The sequence below is a fragment of the Polistes fuscatus genome, unplaced genomic scaffold (assembly GCF_010416935.1).
Source record: "Polistes fuscatus isolate 324 unplaced genomic scaffold, CU_Pfus_HIC Scaffold3, whole genome shotgun sequence".
NCBI lineage: Eukaryota > Metazoa > Arthropoda > Insecta > Hymenoptera > Vespidae > Polistes > Polistes fuscatus.
Window position 1 is genome coordinate 14622165 of NW_025113107.1, and position 25829 is coordinate 14647993.

A 25829-nucleotide genomic window follows, 5' to 3' on the forward strand; every position below is an offset into this window, starting at 1 on the left:
TAACTCTTTAAAAAAAAAACAAAGCAGAATATTCAAAGTTATTTCCCTTGTATTTTTTTATCCTTTTTTTTTATTATTGTTACCCTTGAATACCTAAATACTAAAATACTAAAATAACATACCTAAATACTTACTACCTAAATACTAAATTAAGAAGGTTCGCCTATTCAACTCTTAGTCTTTTTCAGTAACAATGATTTTTCCTTTTTTTTTTTGTTTCTCTATAAACTTGAATAACAATAGTATCGTATCTCGTACTATAATCAAGTTATATAATAATATTATTAATATTACTATTATTATTATTATTATTATTTTATTATTATTATTTTATTATTATTATTATTATTTTTATTATTATTATTATAATTAATAGGTATATCTTTTTATGTAGAGTAATTTTATAAAGTTTATATAATTATCCTACATACAACAATCGACCTTAGAGACGAAGTATACTGTTTCACACAATAAAGATGAAAGAGTATGAACAAAAAAATAAAAAGAAAATATAAGATAAATAGTTTTGAATATTACCGTAAAGGTTAAAGCTTGCCTATAATTAAATATAATTACATTCATGTTATTTAATTATCATCTGCGTCGTCATCATCATCGGATATATATTTCTTTGTAACCCTTTTTCTACGACCACCTCTACCCTCACTTTTTCTACCTTTAAGTTTAATCTTCATTCTTACACTGGAATCAGCGTCAGATCCTTCCTCGCCGTCTGTATTCACCATTATAAAATATATATTACGATAATGATTATAATAATAATATAACGATAATATTAAAATGATAAAAATAATAAAATACCTTTGTCATCCAAATCGGAAATATTTCCTTCTTCCTCCAAACGTTGTCGCGCATTTGTAAATACAGATTGCAAAACTATTGAATCTTCGTGAATAAGGGAAGCTTCTTCGTTATAAATCTGTGCGTTTTTGCATAATTGCATAAAATCTTTCTCCAATTCGTCAAAATCGGCGTACTGAAAATTGTGTTAACGTTAATAAAAAACTATCTTCTCACGTCGCAGAGAAATATAATAATAAAATTACTACAATACTTACTTTGCCTTCCTCAATTTTTTGCAACAATTTGTTAATAGTTAAAGGTTTCTTTATAATTTCATAATAATCAGGTAACTCCCTCCTAGATGGTAATTTCATAAATGGTTCACTTAATAATCTACCATCGGTACTATCTGTATAATGAACAACAACCATAATTAATTTCTTCATAGCACGTTTCATCTTAGGATCAATCGATGATCCAGCCCCTCTTCTTTTCTTTGGCATAGGTTCGTCATCCTCCTCTCCCTTTTTCTTTCGTTTCCTCGTCTTTTTCTTTTTCTTATCGTCCTCTTCTTCCTCGTCATATTCCGCACCATCATCATCAATGGCTTTTAACCATTCCTTCTCGGTGATACTATCAGTATAATCAACTTCTTTACGTTGCCTTGAACCTCTTCCAAGGTATCTTTCTTCATCTTCTTCGTAAGTCCATCTTTCAACTTCATCGTCGTCTTTTACAAGCCAATCAGGTAATTCAGCTTCCTCTAATAATCTTGACTTTCTATTTGGTCCTAATTTCGCTTCTTCCCTTCTTCTTTCTAAATCTAATTTTTGGAATATTTCAAATTCACCTTCCGTTCTCGCAATCATTTGATTAACCGTCTCGTCATCCGGCACTTCATTTTCTTCCTCATCCTCTGCATCGTCCTGATGTAAAATACTTTGTAAAAATTGTTGACGCTCCGAACCTGTTGATTTCTGATCGAACATTCCAGCTTGTATAACTTTCTCGTCCATGTTTAATTTGTAACGAGCCGCAGCTAAGATTCTTTCTTCGACGGAATTTACGGTCATCAATCTGAGTACGCGTACTTCGTTTTTCTGACCGATTCTGTGCGCTCGATCTTGAGCTTGTAAATCCTAAAATAATAATGGATGAAATAATTATGCTTTCTATAATACAAATAAATTTTTTGTTTCTTCACTGTAAAACAATATTAAAAAAAAATAATAATTCGTACCTGATGCGGATTCCAATCTGAATCGAAGATAATTACAGTATCAGCAGCTTGTAAATTCAAGCCGAGACCACCAGCACGCGTGGACAATAAAAATAGAAAATATTCTGAACCAGGATCGTTAAATTTTTTTAATAAATCCCCTCTGTCTTCAGCCTTAGTTGTACCATCTAATCTTAAATACATAAATCCCCTCCAACTTAAGTAATCCTCCATAATTGTCATCAACTGTGTCATTTGACAGAAAAGTAATACTCTGTGATTGGTTGCTTTCAATTTTGGAAGAATCCGATCCAAAAGTTCGAATTTTCCAGATGCGCGATATAAATCTGGTCTGTTGATTTAAAATTAATTAATACTTTATATACAGAACACACATATAAATATTTAATTTTTATGTAATTGTTATGTGCATACCCAGTGATAACACCAGATCCTTGAGTACCAACATGTTCACAATATTTTTCTTCAATTGCTTGGAACATGAAAGGATGATTACATAATTTTCTTAATTGTACAATAGTGTTCATCAAAGCTTTAGCACCACCCTTGCCTTGTTTTCCTTTCTCAGAACCATCTGTCAGTAAAACACCTTTACTCTGCATATGCCTAAAAAATAAATAAATTTTTATGTTAAAAAAAAAAGTAGAAAAAAATTTTAATATCATTGAGATAAAACATTGAAGTTGATATTTACTTGTATAATACTTTCTGAAGTCCGGACATGTCACATTTAATAATATATTCCACTTTGTCAGGTAACTGAGATTCGACTTCTTTTTTCAAACGTCTCAGTAAAAATGGTCGCAAAACTTTGTGCAAACGACGAATAATCAAAATAGTTTCTTCCTCGTTTAACTCGACCTTAAACGCAAAATTTAAAACTCAAAATTTCTACTTAGAAAGTAAAAATGATTATTAAGAAAAATTAATAATAATTTATTTACCTTTTCACCGGTTGTTGCAAAAGGTGCATTGAACCATTGTTCAAAAGTACTACAGGATTTAAATATGGAAGGCAATAAGAAATTCAACAAAGCCCATAACTCGGGTAACTTGTTCTGAAGTGGTGTACCAGTTAACAGAAGTCTATGGGGTGCTAAGTAATGCGTATTCAACACTTGCGTTAATTTGCAGTGATGATTTTTCATTCTGTGACCTTCGTCAATGATCATATATTTCCATTGCAATTTTGCCAGGACACCCTTATCCTTAATAACGTATTCATATGTCGTTAACAAGACATTAAACTTAGTTGCTCGCATTTGAGACTGAATGGCACGTCTACCAGCTGGTGACCCCTTGTAAGATACAACTACGACGCTAGGTGCCCATTTTTCAAATTCGAGAACCCAATTAGAAAGTGTCCTGCGATAAGAAATTTAATAAGAAAAAATATTGGATGATTTTAATTGTATGAGAATAAAAAATAAATTATCTTACGTACGATAATGGAACAATGATCAAAAATGGGCCATTTACTTTCTTCTTCTCCATTAGATATGTGACTAATGCTATAGTTTGAATAGTTTTACCGAGACCCATTTCATCCGCCAAAATACCATTAAGATTATTATTAAACAATGATACTAGCCACTCCAATCCCTAAAATATGTAATTCATTGTTAATTATTTATTGAATATTTATAATACAATATAAAATATCCAACGTTCTCTATTTTCTACCTTAATCTGATATTCTTTTAATTTGCCGTTAACCATAATTGAAGCTTGTTCTGTAACAGATTCGTGAACAGTATGCGCTATACTATAATATGTCTGTTCTTCTGTTTTGTACTCGTCATCTTCGACCTTGGCTTTATGTATCGTCTTTTTCACTTTCTCTTCTTCGGAATCACCCATTGGTTTTTCTTTGTCTAATGATATCAATAAAAAGTTTTAGTATTATTAGATTATTCATTTATAATATATAAACATTGTAAATAAAATGCTATTAAATTAATTCTTACTTTCATCTTCTTCGTCTTCTTCGTCATCTTCACTTTCGGAATCGATTGGTTCCCATCCAGGATGAGCTTCTAAGAATGCTGAAAGTTGGCTCATCAGTGGTGCTTCATCACCAGTTAATGTACGACCCGTTGCTATTTCGATAACACCGACACGAGTGTCATCATTTGGAGTACCATCTTCATTAATTTCACCATCTTGAAGTTTCTTCTTTTTCTAGAATTTCATTCGAGTAATAAAGATTAGAAAATAAATTTATTTTAATAATAAATATTTGTAATATAATAAACAAATCAAATAATTTACTTTTTTACGTTTCTGTTCTTCAACTTGTTTTCTCTTCTGTTCAATCTTATGTTGTTTAACCATTTCGGTAAGATTACTAATGTATTCATCAGTTTGCGATAAAAGGAATGCTAAACGTTTGTCTTTCTTTTGATCAATCAATTTCCTATATCCTTCTTCATCCTCAGCCATAAGACGACGCATACGTTCCTTTTCTATACGTTCTTGTTCTTTCTTTTGTTCGCGCTCAGCATTCGCATGATAATTGAGCACAGCTTTATTGAGTCTAGCCAATTTAGCCACATTGTTTCTATGAAATTCTTTAAAATCTTTACCATGTTGAAGTACCGAGCTAAGAAATTCCTGAAAAAAATCAAACACAGCAACGCGAGGATTATTATCTTATTACTTTTCTAATAATATCATTCCTTTTTTCATGTTAATATTAAAAAAAAAAACCTACTTGATGTTTTTGCCTACGTTTACGTTCAGCTTCCAACTTCTGTTGCTTTTCTAATTTTTCAGTGGCTCTTGCTTCTCGCAAACCTTGCTTTTTCGTACGTTTGTAAGCTTTTACATTAACCGCTGTTTCTAAGGTTGTATCTTTTCGAGTACATGCTATTATCTGTAATAATAAAATTAATTTATTTAACACATTACAAAAATATATATTTTATATTATTATATAACAATGATTACTGTTACCTCAGATCTAAGTTGTCGTTGGAAATTAAGTACCCTTAACATACGTAATTCAATCTGCACTTGAATACGTAAATCTTCGGGCATATTTGTTGGTAAATTACTAAGTTGTTCCATTCTTAACGTAATACGAGCAGCCACTCTGTTATGCAAGGCCACAAAAAAACATATTTAATAATCGTTCGTAACAGTAAGTATGTCATTTGTTATAAACAATTCTTAGCATTTACCTATTCTCTCGTTCTTGTAAAATTAACAATGGATCCAATCCTACTGGCTTAGGAACACTCGTTACTCTATTAGTTTTAGCACCTTGCTGAGGTGGCTGTTGTTGTTGAGGTGTTTGACAACCTGGCCTTGGAGCACCCGTAGGTCCTATTACATTAGGACCAGGAATTTGTGGTCCTGGAGTAGTAGCTGGTCCTTGAGATGGATCCATAGGTCGTGGAGTCATACCTGGGGGTGGTGCTCCACCTATTTTTGTTGCAGAAGAATAAAGGATTAATTTTTAACGGCTCAAAAGTATTTCAAATCTATTTGCCACGAGGTCTAAGCTATTTGTCATACAAGGAGGCATTGGATCTAATAAGTAAGAGTACCATTCCGCGTATATGGTGGCATATGACGGAACTATATTTTACATATATAATTACCTTGAATTGCAAGTGCTAACTGTTGAGACAAAGGTTGATTCCTCGATAATAGACGATACGCCATTATTTGTACTCTATAAATAATAATAGTATCAATTGTAAATTTTATTGAAAGAATGAAATAAAAAATCCGTCGTTAAACTCACCGTAATTGTTGTAACTGCTGAGCACTGAACGTTTGTTTCTCTCCCATGTTATTTCCTTGACGTGCTCTTAGCGCTATCAACTGCGAATATCGTGGATCTTCTTGAAGACCTTTTTCTTCCATAGAATCAATAGCTTTTTGTAAAGCATTTAAATTTTCTTGACCAGGACCTGGTGGACCACTAGGTCCAATATGACCAGGTCCAGTTTGACTCATCTGATTGACTGGTGCGCCTGGTCCCATTGGTCCGGAATTTCCAGGAACAATTTGTCCTGGATTAGGAGTATTGGGACCAATCTGATTAGACGATGGTTGTCCACCGAGTCCATTTGGTCCCATTTGACCGCTAGCAACTGCGTGACTCATTTGATTGGTAGGTCCTCCTGGACCCATTGGATTACTTGGCCCATTCGGCCCTAATTGATTAGCTGGTCCACTCTGAGACATCTGACTATTAGGTACCATCTGTCCCCCTGGTCCCAATTGTGGTCCACCGGGACCGCCACCGGGTCCCATTGGACCAGGTCCATTAGGTCCATTCCCAGGTCCCATTGGACCACCGGGACCAGTAGGTCCATTTCCTGGACCTACTATTTGTCCCCCAGGGCTACTTCCTGGTCCCATTTGTGTACCCGGTCCACTTCCTGGCCCTAATTGACCCATTTGATTCGCAGGCCCATTTTGATTCATTTGATTACCGGGTCCCATTTGTCCTCCTGGTCCTATTTGATTACTTGGATTGTTCCCAACAGGTCTTCCACTTTGAGGACCATTTGGTCCTATTTGACCAGGTACCATTGAACCGACCGGCCCTTGTTGAGGATTCGGTCCTTGACCTATTGGACCAGATCCACCTTGATTCTGCAAATCACATAGATCGTAACGAATTAGTATATGTTATTACATTTATGTTAAAAAGAGTACAAAAAGTATATGTTATACAATTTATAATTATATTATATTACTCATCAAATTTATTATGTCATATATAATATTTTAGATAACGAGGAAAAAGAAAAATTGACTTAAAAATGTATACTCTCAACTTAAGTAATTACTACACGCAATAAATATACAGTTAGCTTCGTGGTATCTACTATCTATATCTTTATTGTTAGATATATGTTATTACAGGTATTATTATTATTCGTCATGAATTAGTTTCTTTCACATTTAATTTTTATTTGTTTCACGTATCATCGATCGATCAATTATATTCTTTATATTTTCCTCAAAATAATTCATCAAGGAAAACCCAAGGAAACGTTAAACCATCAAGCAAACAAATATTTTCCCTGCATGAACAATAATTCTTCAGAATTTGAATTTATCAAAAGACATAATTGAAATGGACAAAACTGGAGATCGTATTTTATACTAGTTATTCATGGTATGACGTGTACCCACCAACAAGATTAAATCAAAAGAGAATAATATAAAAGGACCAGGATGACAAATTGTCCACGTGGGTCCTCCTGGTAGTAAACATAATAGAAATAATACAAACGCGTTATTACACGTGCTTGGTCAGTGACTAACTAACACACACATTACTTTCTTTTACTAACACAAGCATTACTTTTCTATATATTAAACGTTTTAAACGTATAGAACAACGATAGAGCATGAACTGTTCACGCCCTAAACCGAACGAGATCACGTTCCTTGGGCATGTTAGGCATCCGGTGTGCATCCTCCACTTGTGGGGCTCAATGATAGACTCAGGATTTCACGTGATTCTTATTTGTCCAATAACAAAAACACAATTACGTTCAATAAAGCAGGGTTGTTTTTTCCTTTTCATTTTTCAAACTCGACACCATAAATTGATTATTTGTCCAACTAACATATTTTTATATATTAATTCAATTTTATTCATAATTAATAGAAAATTTGTAGTTTGTTTCCAATGTTCATTTAAAATTCCTAGATTTAGCTAAGATTGGAAGAATTTAAAAATTAACAAAAATAATGCTCTAATTTTACTAACAAAAAAAAATTGACCAATCGTCAAATAATTCATTGATTAACTATAAATTAATTTAACATCATTAATAATTTATTAATCTAAATTGTTGTTCAATGTATTTTACAATGTCGATAAAAGTTAATAATAAAAATCTTAACTTTATACAACAGTATAATTATTTTTAATTATTTTCTAATTCTTTTCTTTTTTTTTCAGCATAAGAAATAAAAGGAATTAGAAATGAAAAATAAAAATAGTTTAATCTCGATAGGCTTAAATCATATCAATACATAAACCGGCAAGTAGAAAAGAATTGAAAATAGTGATATTGATTATTCCTAATTAAGTCGAGTAAAATGAAAGCACGTGGTGGGGGATTACTGCTGTGCCATAAAACGGAGCTTCCCGTCAACGATTCGGTATTGCAATCTAAACGGATCGCAACAGTTAGTCGTTCCAAACTTGTTCCCGGTAAAAGAAATCTAAAGGAAATAACAACTTCTATTTTTATCAGTTTTGATCAGTGTGATAATCATGGTCGATCAAGAGGAACTCGATCGTTGTTACGATTATGTTTTGAAGCTTACGATCGAATCAGGAAAGGTATTTTATAATCATTTTCATTCAAACATTACTCACAACAAGTGTTTTTCTTCCTTCGAATGTAATAACGCAAAAATAAACTTTGGAAATTATTATTGCATTACGATTAAAGCATATTTTTGTTAAATCTTACCTAATTCAAATTTAATTTGTTTAATCACGAATTATTTATTATCATTTAAAATTAAAAAAATTGTGATGTCAATTGTAAATAATACATTCGTTTAAAATCAGTTATGTTTTTTGATCTAATCAAAATAATGATTTACTTTTTGATAAAACTTTTTTTTTTTTGTTGAATAACTTCGGAATGATATATACACGTCGTAATATACGTTGTTACTATTTTAACTGGAATATATATGTAGATTACAATATGCTTATCACACTACTGTCGCTTTTATACAATAAAATTATCATCGTGTTTATGGCCTACCAGACATATTTCGTAGAATGATTTCATACAAACAATTAATAATACGTTCAAAAGATACTATTACTCGTATCGTTTTATTATGTTGTAATATAATAACGATCCTGCATTATCCGATAACTCTTTTATTTTGTATTAGGTAATACGAGAGGCCATTGATATTTCCAATAAAAAAATCGAAACTAAAGTTGCCGATTGGGATCTAGTGACACAGTATGATAAAAAGGTCGAAGAAATTTTAATCAATAATCTTATGAAAGAATTTCCTAATCACAAGTTAGTATAATTTAACATAGAAAATTATTTTATTTATAATTTTATGTCTTCTATAAAATACGATTTCCATATATATATATATAGTAATAGAATATTTTTATTTAATTTTTACTTGAGAAAAAAAAATAAAAAAAAAAAAATAAAAAACTAGAACAGATAAGCATGACTCAATAAAAATTTGGAAAGAGTTTTAACAAATTACATTTGTCACGGTATCAAATTCTTATATAATTTTGACGAGTAAAAATGTTTACTATCATCGTCTTTGTAGATTTATCGGTGAGGAAACAGTTTCAAAAACAAAATGCCTACCAGAACTGACAAATACACCAACGTGGATCATAGATCCGATCGATGGAACTACCAACTTCGTTCATGCTTTTCCGTTCACTTGCATATCGATCGCTTTGTCAGTAAACAAAGAACTCCAACTTGGTATTGTATATAATCCAATATTGGAACAATTGTTTACTGCTAGAAAAGGTTGTGGTGCATTTCTCAATGGGAAACCCATAAAAACTTCGAAGGTTCCAGGTATGATTCAAACACGAAATTATTTGTTAATTGCAATTAAACAACAAAATTGTGGATTAAGCAGAAAAATTACAAAAACAAATTTATTTGATAATATAAAATAAATGATGAAGTTAATATTGTTTCAATATTTTTGAACATAATTACTGTGACAGTTATATAATTAAAAAAAAATGAATTTACAGATTTGCAACATTCTTTGCTATGTTTGGAAGCTTCATTTGCAGCGATAGAAAATATCAGAGATATCATATTGGGTAGATTGGAAGCATTTGTTTCGGTAGCTCATGGAATAAGAACAATGGGTTCAGCAGCTTTGACACTTTGTTATATAGCAATGGGTGCTGCAGAAGCTTATCATTCGGACAATTTAATGCCTTGGGATGTAGCAGCAGGTGTGATAATAATTCAAGAAGCTGGTGGTGCAGTCATTGACACAAATGGTATTTATATCAAATATCAAATAATATCTTATCGAAAATTCAACATAAATTACTAGTTAATTGTCTTATCATTATCATTATCATTATGATTATTAATGTAATAAATTAGGTGGAGAATTCAACGTAATGTCACCAAAAGTAGTTGCAGTTGGTAATCCAAAATTAGGATACGATTTAGTTAAACTGATTCAGCAAGCGGATTCCAAGACTCATCAAAGAAGATCAGTGTTGAAAAATGCAACGTAATACTTTCAAAGTTACCTTCTCGAAAGAGTAAGATAATAAAATTATCACCTTTTCTTAAACAACGATAATTGTAAGAACGACTGCTATCTTACCAAAGTCCTACCAGTTTCGAAGTAACAGCAGAATTGTTCTGTTCGTCTGTGAGAAAAGTGTTGTTATAGTATTAAAAACAAATTTTTATTTAATCAAACAAAGGTTTTAGTGTATACAGTAGAACCTCGATTATCTACTAATAGAAAAAGAAAAGTATTCGAGCAATAAAAATTTTGAGTAATTAAACGACACCTTTTTTATGTATTTAGTTTACTTATTAAACATCGTATATTTTTAGAATATAAAAAAGATTTTAATTTGATCGTATTACACATGTTGTAAACTGTAAATATTTCGTCAAATTCTTCCATTAGATGAACATCTTTATCCAAGCAAATATTTTCATGATTCCGAGTACAGACATTCGTACTATCTTCTCTTTCACTATCATAAATTCACAGAGACATATAATACGTTGCTAAAAAGGTTTTGAATTAATTTTTGATCTCTACGCGTTCAAGAATTGTTTACATTTGCTTAAATTATTACGATCTTCAAATTTAGTTAGGTGATCTAATATGAAGTCGAATACATATACTCGAATACTTAAGGATATTACTTAAATGAGAAAACGTTTAATAAAGCAGTAGTATTCCGATTATATTCTGATCATTCGGGGTTCTATTGTATTACGTAATTCGATCAAGAAACTGTGTAATTAAAATAAATTGTCCTACTTATAAATATTTCGATAAAACTAATAGTGCGAATGTGATTAAAGTTGTATTAAAAAAATTAAAAGAAAATCAATGTTAAAAAATAATAATAACTAATATACTTATAAATGTAAATAATCAACGTTTTAGGTTCGACCGATTAAACGAAAAAAATCGATTTATGTCGAAATTATTTTGAAATCGTCGATCATATTTCCCAAACTTCACGAAGTTGATTAGTCGAATTTACGTTGATACAGGTTTGTAAAATATTCACAATAGAAATACTTTAGAAATAATAAATTCATTTTAAATGTGGAAATCCATTAACCGGCGCCATCTTCAGAATCAAATATCACTGTTTTCACACAATAAGATAAGAAAGAGTCAGCAGACTTCTTCTCTTACGTCTAATCGGACAGTCACTCTATCTAAAGTATTTTTATCAACTATTATGGCTAATGATCAGGACGACATCGCGAGATATTTCGAATTTGCGAAAAATTTAACTTTGGAAGCTGGAAAGGTACACCAATGAAAATACAAAAAAAAAAAATATAAAGAAATTCGATAGAAATATTACATTGACGTTCGTTATTTTTGTTCTTAGTTTATTAAAAATGACAACAAATTGGAAAAAATAGTGAAATCTAAAACAATCGAGACAGATTTGGTTACAAACTTTGATAACAAAATCGAAGAATTTTTGTTCAAATCACTTATCAAGGAATATCCTGATCATAAGTGAGTAAAACAACAACAACAATAATAATAATAATATTAATATAATCAAGAGAGTAATTTAATGCGAACGCGAATGTTTTATCAATGACATATAAACGATAACGCAGATTCATCGGGGAAGAAAAAACCGGCCAGTCGAAGCTTTCAGAATTGACTGACGCACCAACATGGATAATCGATCCGATCGACGGTACAGTCAATTTCGTACATTCTTTCCCAGAATTCTGCATTTCTGTAGGTTTATCTATTTGCAAGGAAATAGTCCTAGGAATCATTTATAATCCAAGCAATTGTGAACTGTATACGGCAAAAAAGGGTCAAGGTGCGTTCCTAAATGGGGAACCCATACGAGTTTCCAATGTAACAGGTGAATCAATCTTTTAACAATTTCCTTATTTTTTTATGATTATCTCTTTAAATAATAAATAATATTATTTTTTTTTAATTTAGAATTGAAAAAAACAATGTTGGCTTATGAAACTGGAAGTGTCAAAATGTTCAAGGAGAGAGACATAGCTGTGGGTAGATTATTGGCTTTATTCGATGCATGCCAAGCGTAAGTTCAATGAAATAATAATAATAATAATCAAGATATCTAATAAAAATCATTTAAAGATCTTTATCGAATACTTTTTAGTGTCAGAAATATAGGCTCAGCTGCTTTATCGTTAGCTTATGTAGCTAAAGGCGTAATAGATTGCTTTCAAATGGATGGTCTTCAACCTTGGGACGTGGCAGCAGGAATGTTAATAGTCACTGAAGCTGGTGGTACTTTATTGGATTCGAAAGGTACAACAAACGAACCTAGTTATCTCATATTTAACGTTGCCCTTCTTTTTTATCTCTCTTTCCTATTTGCTATATATTTTTTTTACCGAGAATTCGTACGTTCACCTTAGGTGGACCTTTCAATCTAATGAAACCGGACACCGTTGCCGCGTGTAAAACCCAATTGGCTTGCGAAGTAACCAAACTGTTAGTTGACACGGACTTGAAGACACGAAGACAAAGACTTCAACATATGAAGCATTAATTCAAGTTTATTTCAAATAAGTATTGTATAATTTAAGGAAATAACTGTTAATAAAAATACTTTCATATTTCTAAACGTGATAATTAAAGTTGACTAGTTTCATTAAATCTATTTAAAGTACGACGAGAAGAAGAAGAAAATAATTAAAAATACGAGAAAAAAATTTGTTGCACGTAAGTTGGGTAATCACGAGGTGTGATTAGGTATGAAATACATTAGTTAAAATCTTGTTTCTCTCTAAGATGATTACGTAAATTAAAATTGCATTATTATATCATAGTGTGGAATTGATATACTTTATTATCAATTAATTTTATACTCGTATTAGAATTTTAATACGCGATGACCTTAAAATGTTTCATTGTAACACGACATTATTCAAAACTGCTTATGATTAGTCAAAACGTATGTAATTAAAATTATCGTAGAATGTAAATATCATTATCTTGTTATAATAACCCATTTAGGTTTATTACTAATGTTACAATCGCTAAAAAAAAAAAAAGTATATCAAATTAAATCTAATGAAATGAAAAAGTATAAAAAAAATTTAAATATGAACTATTATTTTGACATGATATTTAGGAGATATAATAATAAAATAAATGATACGAAATATATATATCATTTTCGTATGAAGTTAAGAAAAAAAAAGATATTTCTTCGATCGTTGTCGTCATCATCGTCGTCGTCATAATCATTCACTCGAATCTTACCAACACCCTCTCCAAACAAATCATTATTGAAAAGCATACTAAACAGGTGTAATCGAGACAGTCTTGCTTCGAGCCTTTTCACAAGCTGATCGTAAACGAGTCACGTTAGTTGGGAAAAAATTTAACTATAAAATGGCAGGACGACAAATCGAAGATGAATATTACGAAATTGCTTTGAATCTTGTTAAGGAATCTGCTAAGGTAATTTTTGTTTTAATTTCAATCATCTAATTTATTTGAACATATACAATTTTATATATATTAAATTTTGTTCCTAAAGATTCTCAAAGATGCCATTAACGGTTCGAAGAATATAAATGAAAAACAGGGGGATTGGGATCTCGTTACTGAGTATGATAAAAAAATAGAGGATATTATTATTAATAAATTAAAGAGTGTATATCCCAGTCATAGGTAAATGAGTCAGGTTTAAATAATTATCGTAAATGGTTAAATGCCGATGAATACCGAGTAATCGCATAAATGAATGATACGTTTCTTATTTTTCCTTTTTTTCTTTTTTTGTTATTTTTCCTTGTTTTATTTTTACCGACACTTTATAGATTTATCGCCGAAGAATCAACGGGACAAAAATTACCTGAATTAACTAATGATCCTACATGGATCATTGATCCGATCGACGGTACGCTTAATTTTATTCACGGATTTCCACATACTTGCGTTGTTGTTGGATTAGCTGTTCAAAAGGAAATGGTTTTGGGTATTGTTTGCAATCCGATTCATGAACAACTGTTTACTGCTCGTAAAGGTCAAGGAGCTTATTTAAATGGGAAACGAATTCATGTATCACAAGTTCAAGGTAAGTAAAATCAAATCAAAATAAAGGAAATATTCGAAAAAAAAAAAAGAGAAATAATTAATCGTTTAAATATAATTTGTATCTCTTGACAGATATATCGAAAGCTTTACTCTGCATAGAACCTGGTTTTATAAAAATCGATTATTTAAAGGAATTAACCGTTGAACGGGTACAAGCTGTTGCATCTATAGCACAGGGGTAAGATAAATTATATAATCAAAAATAATATTAACAATATTAATTATTATATTTAATATTAATTCATTAAATAATATACCGTGTACCCCACATGATGTATATAAATTTCAACAAATTCATTGTCATTTTAAAAATGAAAAATATCGTCACTTTTGCTCGATCTTATCCTATGGATATTGTTTTGAAAAATAATAATAATAATAATAATAGGAAAAAAAGACCTAGAATAAAAGTCAGGAAATTATAATAATTTACTCATAGCTAAGAAGTCCCAAAATGTCGACAATTTGTGTTAACCTGAATTATTTCATGGAAGTATCCGTACACTTGGCGTGGCTGCATTAACTCTTTGTTACGTGGCGTTGGGTGTAGTGGAGGGTTACTACATCGAAGGTCCTGGTATTTCCACGTGGGATATCGCGGCAGCATCTTTAATTATCACAGAAGCAGGTGGTATCGTGGTTGACCGCGTAACAGGTAATTAACGTTTGTTTAAGATTTGTAATTTTAATTAAGACCGTTTGATATTTAACAATGAAATAATTTTCGAAACTGACACGTTTATTCCTTCAAAGGAATCAGCGGAATTTATTTTTATCCGCGAATAAAAATAATAATAATAATAATAATAATTTTTTAAAGAATAATTGAATACACAGGTGAGAAAATCGATATTATGAAGCCGCGAGCTATCGGTGCTTGTAACGAGAAAATAGCAAAGGAATTCGTTAGAATAATACGTGAAGCCGACGAAAAAGTATCCTTGAGAAATAAATCATAATATTAGAATATATCTCACTCACGTTTTGTCTATATGAATATATATTTATATACAACATACGTATATGTTTGTGGATTAATTAAATATGTAATAATAACATAGAATTTAAATAATATTTCATATATTTATATTTCAACTGTGTAAAAATTGGTTCAATTTTGTTTCTGAGAAAAATAAATATAAATACGCGTTAATAATAAATTTTGAAATAAAAATCTAATTATATAATATGATGTTTTGTTATATACAATCCCATTGAGATACTATAGTAAATAATTAAATTAGTTTCTTATATGCATTATTATACGTAGATTGAGGTAAGATAAAAATTCCCCGAGGCCAAGAAGAAATAAAACAATCGTTCTCCTAGGAAACGCTATTTAAATTATACTTGAGTGACGTGTGTAAGAAAGATCGCACACTCACAAAATACTTGGAAAATGTAAATGAATGTAGTTTTAATTCGAATCTCGACCTGATCCTATATGTTTCAACAAGGATTTGTTGAAGTATTTGAATATTATAATGTAGCAAAGAAATCAGTTTACTTGGTTGAATGAAAAATACTCGTATTGGATATGTGTGTGTACGTGTGTGTAATATATAAATTTAAAAAAAAAATAGAAATCACTCCTTTAAAGGTCATGGTCACGCTAACTCTCACTAAAACGTACAATTTATTTATCCAATGTAAAATGTGGAATATATAAAAACTTATTTTATCCTATTTTTATTATATTTTTATCCTATTTCTTCTTACTATTATTCATCTAATTGTATAGATATTAAAAAAGTCAATAAACAAAACAAAAATTAAAGAATGTAAAAGTATCAGCTGAGATCTTATAACAAAGTATGAACATAAGATAAAATATGAACTAATCAAACAATTAGTTAAAAATTTTCCATCGCACAGGTATGTTTAATTAATAACTGATAAAAATCTATACGAAGCTAAATAGCAAACTTCTCATTTGTAGAATTATTACCAAAGAAAATACAATACAAATTAAATTACCAAAACTGACTAACAATTCAATAGGATAATAAATCCTATAAATAGTACTATCAATTTTTCCCATCAATTTCCACACGTTTGCATTTCCTTGGTTCTTTTAGAAAATAAGAAAATAGAGATAGAAATAGTTTATAATCCTATCAAAAAAAAATCCTTTTCTACCAGACAGAAAATCATGGAGGAATCTTTAACAGAAAACAGATGAAAATATCCAATATAAAAGATAAGCGCAATTACTTGTTATTTGTGTACCTAAATATTTTCAACGAAAAGAACAAAATTGAACTTAAATAGAAGATATAAAGATTTATGTAATGTTTTAGATTTATCTCAAGCGTTATGTCACTATACGACTATGGATGACCGAATACAGAATGTATTTAGATAGCGTGACCACTAGAATACATGCTTTAATTCAAGGAACTTATGGGTAAATATATAATAAAATTAAATAACTTGATATATTATATCTCATTAATAATTACTAATATTTTCTTATTCGTAGAATATGATTATAAGGAACCACTGCACTTATGTTGTATTAAATTGCAATGATGTTGTCGAAACTTATACTGAAGAAATAAAAAGTAGAGATGTACCTACAGGCAGAAATATAGGAAGAATGCAAAAAGAACTGTGATAAGTACAAATGACCTGCCGTAAACAAAAATCTTTAAATTGTTTAAAATTTGAATTGAACACAAAAGTATAATCATTATATTAAATCACTTTTTTATACGTATGAATTGGATTTAATGACTATAAAAGTTATAACAGTTTGCAATCAAATCATCGCAGAGCAACTTGTTAAACTTTTTCAAGAAGCAGATTTTAAACGTATCGATAAGAAAGTGTCTGATCTATTAGTATAAATATATATATATCTAATTAAAAAATAATATTCTTTATATTCTATATATTCTAGAAACCGTATTTCTATAAATTTCTTTGACACTAAATAGCAATTATTTTATACTTTTCGTCTTAGTAAATATTTTTAATACCTAATTATAATAATCATTTCGATAACATCATTGACATCTATTCCATCAATGTAAAAACAATTATATTTTATCGTAACACTTATAAAATAAAAAAAATAAGTTAAAAAGATATGTTACGCAAGCTGTACTGTTTTATGAAGAACGATAAGAATTAAATACCTGAGGACCCATATTGGGTGGCATTTGTTGAGGATGAGGTGGGTAATTTTGTTGTTGTGAAGGTGGTTGTTGCTGAGGTTGTGACATCGGAGGACCGCCTGGTGGCATCGGTGGCCCACCCTGATATCCTTGTGTTGGACTGTGCGGATGATGTTGCGGAGGACCCATTGGACTACCTTGAGGATTAGAAGGAGATGGAGCCTGTTGTGGAGGACCCATTGGACTCGGAGCTTGTGGCGGAGGCATAGGAGAAGATTGTGGCGACGGGCTCGCCATGCTGCTGCAGTCAGACTCCAGCTTACTCAATAATTATACGACACAAAGATTACAAATTCAAACTATATATCATACTCTTATCAAACTAATAAGAAAATATTACCGTTCACTTTATTATCCTATTTTGTGTGGCTTCAACGACAATAATTAATGGAAAATAAAATTCTATTTAAATTGAAACACTTGAATATTTTCAATGATAATGATTTTCAAATTTCATTTGCATTACGCGCGTTATTAATTATCAGAGAAACACACCTCCAACAAGCAGTTATTGTAAAAAAAAGACTCATGAATACCAACACAATAAAACTTATATACAATAATTTATTATTATTCTCTGATAATACTAAACAAAACAAATGTGACCAATAACGTTGCTTAAAATTGACACATAATCCTATAGTAAGAAAGTAAACGAATTGAAAAAATGTAAAAACTTGAATATCCCTTTCATTACACTTGGTCGAACCTTACTCCAACTCTAAACTTATCATAGTATTCAACTTACCGTCGGTAAGATCAGCTTGAAAAGACAAAACTGTCTAACGAATTTCGACGATCTTGGATTAAACGATTTCAACGTTTTTCTTACAGTTAATTATCCACTACAGTTACCTGTATCCACGAACATTAACGAACCCACGCAGTCGGCCATCTTGAATTTGAGCTTTCATATAGCCAGTCATCGTATAACAAAGACACCCATTTCTTTTAGGACTTTATACACTTATTTTTTCGACAAATATTTTCTACTATATTTCTACAAATAATTAGAAAGAAACTAGGTCGTAGTTAAATAAAATCAAGTGTCAATGAAACAGTAGAGAAATGATTTTTACAGAAGTAAGAAATGTCAGAATGACAACGATCGTTTCTTTGTAAACGAACGTAGAATGACGGTCATTGGACAGAATAAATTCCATTATCGTAACTCGACAATAACAATTTTTTATATTTTTTCTAGTATTAAACGAATAAAAGATTGAAAGACAATCTAATTCGTAAAGCGTTGCTTATATTAAACCTTATGACTAAATTTATTTAAATTGAATCTTTTTTTTAATAGTTTATAGAACCCTCAATGGGAAATAATTTAATTGTATTAGTCAATATAATTGTCATAAGATCTTAGAATATATATATACTTGCACACAAATGCGCGTGCTTTGATTAGTCGACTGCGTTTAACCATTCTAGGTTGACGTTACAGCGCTTTAACGAGAATGGCTCTTCTTAAAAATTGTATGACATTAAGAGGTTTAATAGTATCAAGAAACAAATTTACATTATTTATGAAAGCTAATTATAGCGAGGAAAGTAAGTATTCTAATATTGTTATTAAGTTCTGTCACCTTTTAATACTTAACTATTTAATAGGTTATTATTTTATTATGTAAGTTTATATTCATTCAATGACGTATTCCTGTTATTTCCTTTTTTCTTTTTATATTTATTTATGATGATATAAATAATATACAAATCCTTTCATGCACACACAAATATGTGCACTTATAGCATATAAAATTATTAAAATTAATTTTAATCATTCTTATATGTATTTTATTTTGTTTTTAAGCAAGGACAGACTTCAGCTTATGGAGAGCCAAAAAGGAAGTACCAAAAACGGAAGAAGAAATAAAAGAAGCAGCTAAAAAATATAATTTACATCCACGGGAAACTAAAGCTTATGAAGAAGATGGATTTGGATACGGTGATTATCCAAAACTGCCATTTGTTAGTCCCGAAACAAAAGATCCATATTATCCTTATGATTTTCCTGAATTCAGAAGAAATCTTCATGAACCGGTAATAATTTAAATAGTATTAGAATTTGAATGAATGTCATCAATTTCATTATATTAATGTTCATGTTTCTTAGGTACACATCGAAGCAGATATAATAGGAGAAGACCGTTATTCAGCTGGAGTTCGGCAACCAATGTCACCTGTAGGTGCATCATTAATGTTCTTTGGTACGGTAACAATCCTTGGGGGATTGTTTTACTTATTTTCATTTTACCCATGGTTCCAACCTGTAGTAAGTTAGCAATATTATCAAAATTATGTATATCATTTAAACATGTCCATTAAACATTTATTTACAAATATATATTATTCTTTTAGATGGAAAAGCAATACCCTAAACCTGGTGTAACTCATTATACTTTTGAGCCAGTTAAAACTAGTTAATTATAAATTATGAAATGTTACAATACTTTGTAGAGTCCTTAATGATGTATGTATAAAAAATTATATTTATGAAATCCATCATTTATATTCATATTTGTTAATATATTTTTAAAAATTATATTTCATTTATATTCAATATAAATTTGTCAAATTGTATACTATAATATTTTTGTTTTGACTAAAGTTGATTTTGAAACATGCAGCGCCATCAATGAGCAACTTTCAAAACTTCCATTGCAACTCTTATTTTCAGTTATATACTATTAGACCGTAGTGTGTGATATTTTACAAGGATTTGTATTAAAAATAAATTAATGTTTTATAATTTATAAAATGGGTAAAGAAAATGATACAGATAATTCCAAAAAAAGGAGAAAATCTATCAGCACTGGTACTATTCCATGGTTAAAAGATGGGGACATGTATAAGGTTAACTTTCATTTCATCAATCTCATCAATTTTATTTATTAATAATAATATTTAAAAAACCAACTTTTTAACATAAAAATTATATTGTTTAGACTATAATCACCAATGAAGAAAAAGAGGCTTTGGAAAGATCACCCGAAAGTGATTCGGAAAGTTTCTTATCTACATGTGAAAATATCCGGAAAGCCATGAGTAAAATTGCTAAATTAAAAATTAGCAATGATTCAAACGTATGTATTACAATTTATTGCAGAATTTTTCTTTTGTTATTATCAAATAAGTTATAATTTATTGTGCAAGTAAAAATAATATTTCAGGCGGAGGAAGAAGTACATGAGTTACAAATTCAAACATCGTTATCATTTATTGAATTAAAGAAACTCAATAGGATGGAAAAGTTTCGTACTAAATTTGCTCGAGATTCTTTAGTTGCGGCTAAGAGTAGCGTTGATAGCAAGCATTTACAATTACAGAATTTATTATACGAAGTCATGCATTTAAAAAAAGAAGTTATCAAATGTCTACAATTTAAGTATGTTTTCATTTTGTATCTTTTATACAAAGCGATTGATAAATCACAAATATGTTAAATAATATGTGTATTTTTGTTTTTAGATCAAAAGATGAGTTGATACAACTTGTACCGGAAGAAGAATTTTATGGAGAAGCACCTGAAAGCATATCTAGACCTGTAAATTTAAAAAAAATAAAAAGAAGAAAAAAAATACTCAATATTTCTATTGTAAACATTTGTTTTAGGAAATAACAAAAATGAACCCGCATCAATTAAGATTAGCTCGACTTGAATGGGAATTGACTCAACGGAAACAGCTAGCTGCTCTATGCGATGAATTAACTGAAAGTAAGAAAGCAGTTACAGCCGATATGGAATCTAAACAAACTAGATTGGATAATCTTGCACCACAACTTCTAGCCATACTAGAAGTAATTTCTTTTTATCTTTTCATATACTTTTATTCTATTGTGTATATATTTATGAATATATTTTTGCAGGCAAGTAAACCATTGCAAGAAAGTCTCGGACTACCTTTAGATAAAGTTAGACAAGAACATCAGAAAGCAGCTTTGCTCGCATCACCTTTATATGTACTTTATGCAAAAGCAACTGCATATCGAGATGCATATGGTACGTTAAGTGTTATATATTCGAAATGAATTATTTTTAATACTAATCAATTGTTTGTAGATAATACAATTATCATAAAAGTGGAAGGAGACAAAGACGAAGCAAAGCGTACAAATAATCAAGATGGATTACAAGAATCAGATTCAGATCCTGAAACTCAGTTAGAGAATATCGTAGAAGAAACACCTGTACATAAAAAAAGACATCACAGATTATCTAAAGAAGCTAGACAAGAAGAAAAAAGATCTAAATTATTGCAGAGGCACCCTTTAAACGTAACACTTGTCATTTCAATGAAAAGTAAGTGATTTTATAATTTAAAAAAAAAAAAAGAAAATATTAGATAATTTATAGAAATTTTTGCTACGAATAATTTATGGCGATTATTTTTCAGCTGAAACCAAATTAACGTTACAATTCTTTTATATGATACATTTAAAAGTGGTTACGGTAGAATCTAAACTCGAAACTGATGTTTCTGGAGGCATTAGTGCTGGGTAATTTAAATTTGGTTATACTACTTATATATGATCCTGGATTTATATTAAACCAAATTCATTTTTTCCAACAGAGACATGCTCGTATCAGAATCAGTTCTTCGTGAATTATATCCCAACGATTTGGGTATAGATAGTCCAAATCCTGCCAATCATTATCAACTAGCGCGTCACAATTTAGGATCATTTTCAAGTCTAGGATTAGGTATTCCTTATAGATGGGCTCAAAGAATGGCTGGGTTGCATTTTATTTCGGCTAACTCTCATGATCAAAAGGTAAATAATTCTTTTATACTGCATATTAAATTAATCTTTAACAATCTTCTTACATTATATTTAATTTATAGCCTACCGTTCAAGAATCAACGCAAGATAGCGTTGTAAGTGTTCTGAAAGAAATAAAAAGACGAGTAAAAGCTAGATTAGAATTATGTCGAGAAATTCGTCGATTGGAATCTGGAAATTTACCTATTCTTATAAATACCGTTAATCCACTGCCACAAAAAATTACAACTTCGTTGCATAGATTTACTACTATGACATGGAAAAATTATGCTAATTATACTAGCGCACCCATTTATCGAGAAGGATTGGTATCATCTGTTGATATCTTTTATGAAGCTGTATTACGTCGTGGAAGCAGTATGTAATATTTTTTTTTCTGTAATAAATTTACTTATATGTAAGTTATTAAAGTATAAAATATTTTTCTAGGTGAACTCATAGCTAGGATTGCTATAAAACCAGATTAGCCAAAAGTAGCTGCGTTGTTCAGCATAAGCATAAGTCCTATGGTTCCTGCATCAGTTGATATTTTAAGGGACATTGAACGGGAAGTTAATGTTATGTGGACAAAACCTCCAACGATATCAGCACAATTACAACGTTTAAGAGCATGCTTCGATATATATTTGGAAACGGAAAGCATGGCACCTAAAGAAAAAATCTTTTTCCACCCTGTCAGAGGGCGTACACGTGCAAGGCCTTACATATATTTGGCATTAGGAGGAGGAATATTCACTCATCGTTAGTTATAGGCATACAATTATTGTTTCACTTAATTTGGGCATAAATATTAAAAAGAATTTATTTAAAAATGTTTATTTATTCTTTATTTGCAATTGTTATTAAATAGCAATTGATGTGATTGGTAACTACTCGTTATATCGGGAAACGCTGATGAGATAATTTCGTAGGCAGTACAAATTATTTTTACATTTAATTTTGGGCTATAAATATTAAAAAAGAATTTTTATTTAAAAAAATGTTTAATTTTTTTTATTTTGCAATTGTTATTTAAATAGCAATTGATGTGATTGGTAATGTACTCTTTATTCTGGAAACGCTGATGAGATAATTTCGTAGCATATATCTTAGGTGTTTGTTTTCTGCCAATAACTTATTACATTCTTTCTTCATTGAAATATTTTCAACCTTTATATAATTGTAACGCATCCAAAATTTTTCCAATTTTTGAAATGGTTTAGATATCTATATATGCATATATTTACATAAATAGTTAATAGAAAATTTTTAAAAATTTAATGAAATTTGTACGATTTTATATGAACACTCACGCAATGTATGGTTGATTCTTCTACAGGATCTATGTCAGAACAGATATACATTTTAATAGATACTGATAAAGGTTCTAGTTCTGAGCACAATTTCATCAATGATAACAATGCTATACTTTTTTCATTAATTTTTTCCAAATCCTGTAAACATAGAAAAAATATAATATAAGATTAATTAGATTAAATAATTAACTTTGTTTTTCACCTTAATGACAGTATTACAAACAATGCTTAATTTTTTTAACTGTTCAGATTGTAAAATTTGATCCGTTCTAAAATTTTTTTTTGCTGTTAATAATTTATGGCTTGTAAATTTCATCTGATATCTTAACTCGTTAATGCTAGACTCCCTTTTTTCTAATAGACTTTCTGTGTCATTTTTTACAGTATTTATTTTATTTTGCAATTGTGTAATTAATTTTGGATATTGTGTCATTTCTGCTAGATTAACATCATCCTGTTCTTTCAATAATTCATATTTTTTCCTCTTGATTTCAGTAGTTGTATTATACTCTAGCATTATCTCATTTAATTGTTTCGATAAATTTTCTACTTTAATAGAAATTTTATTTTTAAGTTCTAACATCATATCTTTTCTCTGTAAATAAAAATTAAAATATACATAAAATATATATAGTAAGTAAATTTTTAAAACAAGAATTATTAATTTAATTTTGCTTACCAATGAAATTAAATTACAAATATTAACAGCATTTTGTGAATTAGTCCTTGCTAATATTTTTTCCAATTCTACTTTCTCATTTATGGTAATCAATTTGATTTCGTCACAAGTTTTTTCCATATGTGATTTTAATTTATTCAATTCTACTGTTTCTTTACTTTGAATGTTATGCACTTTATTAATGTAATCGTCACACAAAGCTCTAAGTTTCTGCGCGTACAGTTCTAAAAATAATGTTCTTTTTCTTTTCAAATATTTACATATTTGAAAAATTGCAAATACAATAATTACCAATAATTTTGTCTATAATTCCAATATGAGCTTCTTGCAATCTTCTATGATCGATATCTGCCATTTCTATTTCTACATGCAACAACTGTATTATTTTATCCTTAGTATTAATCATTCTATCAAAATTTTTCCAAAGATACTTAATATCTTCATCAAATTCTTTACATTTAATCTGACGAAGAATAAATCGCCACTGTTCGTTTATTTTTGCTGTATTCAATCTTGAAAAAGCTTCTTCGCGTTTCAATTTGTTCTAAATAAAAAATTTCTTGATCGTTACTTTAAAATAAAAATATAACAAATATTTTAGTCATATATATATATAGTTTATTGTCGTGGATATATTACCTTACTAAAAATTGCTATCAATTGTTGTTTCCGTCTTTTCGCTTCTAATTCTAATTCTGCACGATGCTGCATATAACGAGCACGTTCTTCCTCGCTCATGCGAGCGAATTTATTAGCTTTACCTTTTCTTTTTGGTGGCATTATATATTTTTTTCTTTATTTATTTATTTATATATTAAATTATTACTTAATATATTTATCAAATACGAAGGAGATATATATATATATATCTTTCGACCTAATACAATATCTGAATGTATAAATAATACTTGTTACAATATATTTGCATCTTATAAATCTAAGTTAAATTGAAAAAACTTATAAAAACTGATTTCCACGATATGTTTCAGTACTGATAAACACACGTAAATACGTAACTTGTACTACTGTATCGTCCGCAATAATGTAACAGTTCTGTATTTGTTTGATCAATTCTGTCATCACCAATGCATTCACACAGGCATGTATATTATATAGTATGTGTGTGTGTATATTATATATATATATATATATAAAGTTGGAAGAATATAAATTATTTTAACCATATATATAAATAGCTATAAAAATATCGACATAGATCTTAAAAAAAATATCGCAATTTTTATATGTAAAGTTAAATAACAATATTATGTTAAATATTCTGCATATCATAATAATTAATACTTATTGTAACTTAGCTATGCTAACGGCGCTAAAACATTATACAAAATTCATATTTATGTACAAAAAAATTAATTTGTTATTTTTGTTCGTTATTAGTTTCATTATATATATTAAATCATTATTATCGTCGTATATATATGTATATAAAACAAATTCTTATGCACTTTGGCTAAATTTAATAACGTGGCAAGTTTGGAGTAAGGAAC

At 29.6% G+C, this 25829-nt stretch overlaps 7 protein-coding genes across 9 annotated transcripts; 5 read left to right on the forward strand and 2 right to left on the reverse strand.

Moving 5' to 3' along the window:
- Positions 1-383: 383 nt before the first annotated feature.
- On the reverse strand, positions 384-18703 carry LOC122519875 (ATP-dependent helicase brm). Its single transcript, XM_043639648.1, has 18 exons — positions 18415-18703; positions 17521-17800; positions 5796-6655; positions 5650-5723; positions 5227-5470; positions 5000-5138; positions 4758-4919; positions 4316-4657; positions 4012-4225; positions 3728-3918; positions 3489-3646; positions 2989-3409; positions 2739-2905; positions 2459-2650; positions 2045-2375; positions 1080-1943; positions 823-997; positions 384-733 (listed from the first exon to the last, which is right to left on the reverse strand). Exons 1-18 carry the CDS (start codon positions 18483-18485, stop codon positions 588-590), a joined length of 5031 nt encoding a protein of 1676 aa, XP_043495583.1. The 5' UTR covers positions 18486-18703; the 3' UTR covers positions 384-587.
- LOC122519877 (inositol monophosphatase 1-like) lies at positions 8168-11075 on the forward strand. The gene is made up of 5 exons (XM_043639650.1): positions 8168-8366; positions 8939-9075; positions 9347-9609; positions 9795-10052; positions 10162-11075. The coding sequence occupies exons 1-5, from the start codon at positions 8298-8300 to the stop codon at positions 10296-10298; spliced, it is 864 nt and encodes a 287-aa protein (XP_043495585.1). The 5' UTR covers positions 8168-8297; the 3' UTR covers positions 10299-11075.
- LOC122519876 (inositol monophosphatase 3-like) lies at positions 11172-13044 on the forward strand. Its single transcript, XM_043639649.1, has 6 exons — positions 11172-11573; positions 11658-11791; positions 11899-12158; positions 12242-12347; positions 12429-12580; positions 12691-13044. Exons 1-6 carry the CDS (start codon positions 11361-11363, stop codon positions 12822-12824), a joined length of 999 nt encoding a protein of 332 aa, XP_043495584.1. The 5' UTR covers positions 11172-11360; the 3' UTR covers positions 12825-13044.
- LOC122519878 (inositol monophosphatase 2-like) lies at positions 13345-15382 on the forward strand. Its single transcript, XM_043639651.1, has 6 exons — positions 13345-13741; positions 13821-13954; positions 14104-14360; positions 14453-14558; positions 14875-15035; positions 15218-15382. Exons 1-6 carry the CDS (start codon positions 13673-13675, stop codon positions 15337-15339), a joined length of 849 nt encoding a protein of 282 aa, XP_043495586.1. The 5' UTR covers positions 13345-13672; the 3' UTR covers positions 15340-15382.
- Positions 18704-18935: 232 nt separating the features above from the next.
- LOC122519882 (NADH dehydrogenase [ubiquinone] 1 beta subcomplex subunit 8, mitochondrial) lies at positions 18936-20074 on the forward strand. 2 transcript variants are annotated; one of them, XM_043639655.1, is made up of 4 exons: positions 18936-19116; positions 19376-19605; positions 19679-19837; positions 19924-20074. In XM_043639655.1, the coding sequence occupies exons 1-4, from the start codon at positions 19023-19025 to the stop codon at positions 19987-19989; spliced, it is 549 nt and encodes a 182-aa protein (XP_043495590.1). In that variant the 5' UTR covers positions 18936-19022; the 3' UTR covers positions 19990-20074. The 2 variants fall into 2 exon arrangements, with proteins under 2 accessions (XP_043495590.1, XP_043495591.1); XM_043639656.1 differs by having other exon boundaries at positions 19679-19772.
- A 25-nt stretch (positions 20075-20099) lies between these two features.
- Positions 20100-23000, forward strand: LOC122519879 (THO complex subunit 5 homolog). Its single transcript, XM_043639652.1, has 11 exons — positions 20100-20418; positions 20511-20648; positions 20736-20950; positions 21034-21109; positions 21178-21363; positions 21433-21565; positions 21626-21865; positions 21960-22062; positions 22137-22338; positions 22410-22704; positions 22777-23000. Exons 1-11 carry the CDS (start codon positions 20323-20325, stop codon positions 22812-22814), a joined length of 1722 nt encoding a protein of 573 aa, XP_043495587.1. The 5' UTR covers positions 20100-20322; the 3' UTR covers positions 22815-23000.
- A 311-nt stretch (positions 23001-23311) lies between these two features.
- On the reverse strand, positions 23312-25143 carry LOC122519881 (dynein regulatory complex subunit 2). 2 transcript variants are annotated; one of them, XM_043639654.1, is made up of 6 exons: positions 24961-25143; positions 24613-24865; positions 24322-24545; positions 23866-24237; positions 23640-23780; positions 23312-23553 (listed from the first exon to the last, which is right to left on the reverse strand). In XM_043639654.1, the coding sequence occupies exons 1-6, from the start codon at positions 25099-25101 to the stop codon at positions 23359-23361; spliced, it is 1326 nt and encodes a 441-aa protein (XP_043495589.1). In that variant the 5' UTR covers positions 25102-25143; the 3' UTR covers positions 23312-23358. The 2 variants fall into 2 exon arrangements, with proteins under 2 accessions (XP_043495589.1, XP_043495588.1); XM_043639653.1 differs by having other exon boundaries at positions 23845-24237.
- Positions 25144-25829: the final 686 nt, after the last annotated feature.

Excerpts from the sequence above, each read along its gene's own strand:
- LOC122519877 (XM_043639650.1), top strand. The coding sequence starts at position 8,298 with ATGGTCGATCAAGAGGAACTCGATCGTTGTTACGATTATGTTTTGAAG. Across the intron at positions 9,610-9,794 it reads AAAAACTTCGAAGGTTCCAG|ATTTGCAACATTCTTTGCTA; the intron begins GTATGATTCAAA and ends ATGAATTTACAG. Across the intron at positions 10,053-10,161 it reads TGCAGTCATTGACACAAATG|GTGGAGAATTCAACGTAATG; the intron begins GTATTTATATCA and ends GTAATAAATTAG.
- LOC122519876 (XM_043639649.1), top strand. The coding sequence starts at position 11,361 with ATGTGGAAATCCATTAACCGGCGCCATCTTCAGAATCAAATATCACTG. Across the intron at positions 11,792-11,898 it reads AAGGAATATCCTGATCATAA|ATTCATCGGGGAAGAAAAAA; the intron begins GTGAGTAAAACA and ends ACGATAACGCAG. Across the intron at positions 12,159-12,241 it reads ACGAGTTTCCAATGTAACAG|AATTGAAAAAAACAATGTTG; the intron begins GTGAATCAATCT and ends TTTTTAATTTAG.
- LOC122519878 (XM_043639651.1), top strand. The coding sequence starts at position 13,673 with ATGGCAGGACGACAAATCGAAGATGAATATTACGAAATTGCTTTGAAT. Across the intron at positions 13,742-13,820 it reads TTGTTAAGGAATCTGCTAAG|ATTCTCAAAGATGCCATTAA; the intron begins GTAATTTTTGTT and ends TTGTTCCTAAAG. Across the intron at positions 14,361-14,452 it reads TCATGTATCACAAGTTCAAG|ATATATCGAAAGCTTTACTC; the intron begins GTAAGTAAAATC and ends ATCTCTTGACAG.
- LOC122519875 (XM_043639648.1), bottom strand. The coding sequence starts at position 18,485 with ATGACTGGCTATATGAAAGCTCAAATTCAAGATGGCCGACTGCGTGGG. Across the intron at positions 5,471-5,649 it reads GTTAGCACTTGCAATTCAAG|GTGGAGCACCACCCCCAGGT; the intron begins GTAATTATATAT and ends CAACAAAAATAG. Across the intron at positions 4,658-4,757 it reads AACGTAGGCAAAAACATCAA|GAATTTCTTAGCTCGGTACT; the intron begins GTAGGTTTTTTT and ends GATTTTTTTCAG.
- LOC122519882 (XM_043639655.1), top strand. The coding sequence starts at position 19,023 with ATGGCTCTTCTTAAAAATTGTATGACATTAAGAGGTTTAATAGTATCA. Across the intron at positions 19,117-19,375 it reads AGCTAATTATAGCGAGGAAA|CAAGGACAGACTTCAGCTTA; the intron begins GTAAGTATTCTA and ends TTTGTTTTTAAG. Across the intron at positions 19,838-19,923 it reads ACCCATGGTTCCAACCTGTA|ATGGAAAAGCAATACCCTAA; the intron begins GTAAGTTAGCAA and ends TTATTCTTTTAG.
- LOC122519879 (XM_043639652.1), top strand. The coding sequence starts at position 20,323 with ATGGGTAAAGAAAATGATACAGATAATTCCAAAAAAAGGAGAAAATCT. Across the intron at positions 20,951-21,033 it reads ATCAAATGTCTACAATTTAA|ATCAAAAGATGAGTTGATAC; the intron begins GTATGTTTTCAT and ends TTTTGTTTTTAG. Across the intron at positions 22,063-22,136 it reads TCTGGAGGCATTAGTGCTGG|AGACATGCTCGTATCAGAAT; the intron begins GTAATTTAAATT and ends TTTTTCCAACAG.
- LOC122519881 (XM_043639653.1), bottom strand. The coding sequence starts at position 25,101 with ATGCCACCAAAAAGAAAAGGTAAAGCTAATAAATTCGCTCGCATGAGC. Across the intron at positions 24,238-24,321 it reads TTTGTAATTTAATTTCATTG|AGAAAAGATATGATGTTAGA; the intron begins GTAAGCAAAATT and ends TTTTATTTACAG. Across the intron at positions 23,781-23,844 it reads TTTGTAATACTGTCATTAAG|GATTTGGAAAAAATTAATGA; the intron begins GTGAAAAACAAA and ends CTATGTTTACAG.